The 3,324-nt window shown below is 44.6% G+C and overlaps 1 protein-coding gene across 1 annotated transcript; it reads left to right on the top strand.

Moving 5' to 3' along the window:
- The first annotated feature begins 598 nt into the window (after positions 1-598).
- Positions 599-2,702, top strand: ddx28 (DEAD (Asp-Glu-Ala-Asp) box polypeptide 28). Its single transcript, XM_084930486.1, has one exon. The coding sequence runs from the start codon at positions 801-803 to the stop codon at positions 2,484-2,486; it is 1,686 nt and encodes a 561-aa protein (XP_084786612.1). The 5' UTR covers positions 599-800; the 3' UTR covers positions 2,487-2,702.
- The last annotated feature ends 622 nt before the right edge of the window (positions 2,703-3,324 follow it).

The raw sequence follows: 3,324 nt of genomic DNA, 5'->3' as shown, positions 1-3,324 counted from the left end.
TAATCATACCTTTAAAAATTCATTATGTTTTCTTTCCCCTCTTGCCAATTATCTCATCCTTCCTTTTTCTTCTGCATAACCAGTTCTTGGTGATTGAAGGCCAGAGCCTATTCTAGGAAGGATACACGCTGGACAGGCTGTCTGTCACAGGGCTAACACGGAGAAAGAGACAAGCTTATGGCTATCCTGAATTACAAGTTAACCTAACTCACGTGTGTCTTTGAAAGGCTGGATTACCCTGATAGAAGGCGAAAGACCATAGGGGGAAACTGTAGACTCCAGACAGAGAGGCCCAGCCATTGTTTTTGAACCCAGCACCTTTTTCCTGTGAGACAACAGTGCAAACCACCACCCCACCGACTGCAAACGTTCACATTACACAAGTAGATATGATAAATATAAAATGTTAAAAAAAAACAAAAATAGTTATGGCATATTAATATAGGACGTGTAATATTATAATAAATAATAATAAATCTCTCGTAAGCTACATTTCTGTCTTTTTGGTTAAAATTTAGCTCAAACAATCAAACAACAAAACACACGAGTTGAATCGGGATTCGGCTTTTCTGTACACCTCGTCACGCCACGCCCACTGACATCATCAGCACTCGCCGGGAAAGCATGGCGACATGACTGTCTAGTATATAAATTTCTGCGCCTTTTGGACCTTTATATTGTCTTTTGTGGAATTACAGTGAATTTAATGGGCTTTATTTCCAATTTGTTTATGGTTCAGTTTTGCTGCTTTTTCTCGTCAGCCGACCGTTGGACACTTGCGAGCCGGTTAAGTATTTAAAATGCAGGCTGTGAAGGTCGCCCATCTGGCTTTGGTAGCGTCCAGAGCTCTCGGATCAAGAAGATTGTGTTGCTGTGAGCTTTTTAAAGCGTCGGCTTGGCTTCGATCTCTCGGTCAGAGTCGCTTCTGTCAGACTGGAGCAGAGACCGCGGTCATTCGTGTTCCCCGGTACCTGCAGAGACGCGTTGAAAACGTGAAGGAAATTCGAAGCAAACGCAAGATCAACACCATCAAAGCTGGAAAGCTCCTCATCCAGAGCAAGAACCCAGCTCTGAACCAGTCTGCCGGATACATCCTGGGAAAATTCGAGCAGCCTTCTCTTTGCTCTAAAGGATGGAAACATAACAAATCATTCGGTGACTATTTCAGCATCAACAACGTCAAGGCTGTTGCACCTTACGTTGCTGAAAACGGGAATGAGGACGCTGGACAGAAACCGCTAGCCACTTTTAATAATCTCCACATCTGCAAGGAGCTGGTGGAGACTTTAGAGACTCTCAGTATTAAACATCCCACCACTGTGCAGCTGCAGACCATCCCCAAAGTCATGAGAGGTCACAATGTACTCTGTGCTGCTGAGACTGGCAGTGGGAAGACGCTGAGTTATCTCCTACCTGTTATTCACAGACTGCAGGCTGATAGGGAGTCTGAAAGTTACTCTGAGAGTGCACACAAGATATGCACTGTGGTTCTTGTGCCTTCAAGAGAGCTGGCAGAGCAAGTGGCAGCTGTGTCCAGGACTCTGTGTGCGCCATTTGGTTTCGTTACAAGGACCGTTGGAGGAGGACGAGGTGTGGGACACATCAAGACAGTCTTCAGGAGGGATCATCCGGATATTTTAGTGGCTACGCCAGGTGCTCTGGTCAAGGCCCTGCGGAGGCGTTGTCTGGATTTGAGTGAGCTGGGGTTCTTTGTGGTCGATGAGGCTGACACAATGTTCGACCCCAGCTTTTCTGACATGCTGGAGAACATCCTGCTACACGTCAACGTTGCTAGTGATCCCAAGGAAACACGTGGCCTGGGTCACAAAGCACAGCTCCTCGTGGTTGGGGCAACCTTCCCAGGCGGTGTGGGCGACGTGCTCAGCAAGGTGACAGATCTTGGAAAAATAGTTATTATTAGGAGCAAGATGCTGCACTTTCTTATGCCCCATGTTAAACAGACATTCCTGAAGGTAAAAGGTGCCGACAAGATCCTAGAGCTCCACCAAGCTCTGAAGCTGCTGCAGCAAGACAGAGGTGGAGGCGCAGTTCTGGTGTTCTGCAACAAGTCTTCCACCGTCAACTGGGTTGGATACTCGCTTGAAGAGATGGGGGTAAAGCATGCACGTCTCCAAGGGGAGATGCCTGCTGCTGTGCGTGCAGGAATCTTCCATTCCTTTCAGAAGGGCAACGTAGACGTGCTGATATGCACGGACATTGCCTCACGTGGCCTGGACACATCCAGAGGGCGCTTGGTGGTCAACTACGACTTCCCAGAATCCCACACGGACTATATCCACCGAGCAGGCAGAGTAGGGAGAGCAGGTGGTGTAGAGGATGGGGAGGTGCTCAGCTTTGTCACCCATCCCTGGGATGTGGAGCTGGTGCAGAAGATTGAGACAGCTGCACGCAGGAGATTGAGCTTGCCAGGCATGGAGTCCGACATACATGAACCAAAGCCCATAATGTTAAATGAAATGGAGTAGATGTTTTTGTGTGTTTGTGATTTAAATGCAAAACATGGAACAGAATAGATTTTAAGGAATGGTTATTTGAAACTAAACTGCAGTCAGAACCTATAAAGCTCACGTTTAAGAATGATTTGTGTGTGCTTCACATCTAAATGTATTTTTCTGCCATGTACAAAATATTGTCAACACCTTTATCTTTTGATTAAAGATGTTCTGCTTGTACAGATACAACATTTGTTGGGTATATTTCTGTTAACTGATGCAGTTTTTTTTTTCCAAAATGATTTCAACTCAAAGTAAAACCTAATAGCATATTCCTCCTGTGCAGTTGCATTTACTAACATTAAGAAGCATAAAAGATTATTGGCTGTCCAAGTCTGGATTGGAAAGCGTCTAATTTTTGAATCTATGTTCAATCTTTCTTTAGGAGCAGCAACAGTTTTGATAGGTTTGTCACGAATCTTATGTTGCAGACTTAAACCTCCTCAAAACATCTAAAAAACCAAAACTTTTAGTTATTACCTCATAAAAAGTTTTAAAATCTGTAAGAGCATTAAATTGGAGTTAGTGTTGCCCTCATTTATGTATTGCATGTATTCTGCCACAAGGTGGCGGCATTTGGCTGGTTTTGGTTTGTAGAGGGCTTAAAGGTGCAGAGGAAGGATTTATGCATTTCTTTATTTTTCTTTCTGCTCATTGCAATTAACTCGGCACAGTGTAAATAGCATATTATGTGCCCACCTAGTAGTTTGTGTGCTGTGGCTCCCTGCATGTTGTTTTGTGGTATAGATGTAGCTCATCAAACTAAAGCAGTAATCAAAGTGTTACAGCCGAATAGCTCTTATTGTGGTAG

The sequence above is a fragment of the Perissodus microlepis genome, chromosome 1 (assembly GCF_051167445.1).
Source record: "Perissodus microlepis isolate ML-2025 ecotype Zambia chromosome 1, ASM5116744v1, whole genome shotgun sequence".
NCBI classification, from domain to species: Eukaryota; Metazoa; Chordata; class Actinopteri; order Cichliformes; family Cichlidae; genus Perissodus; species Perissodus microlepis.
Note: the sequence above shows the minus strand (reverse complement) of the source record. Positions and strands in the feature narration are given on the sequence as shown.

Excerpts from the sequence above, each read along its gene's own strand:
- ddx28 (XM_084930486.1), top strand. The coding sequence starts at position 801 with ATGCAGGCTGTGAAGGTCGCCCATCTGGCTTTGGTAGCGTCCAGAGCT.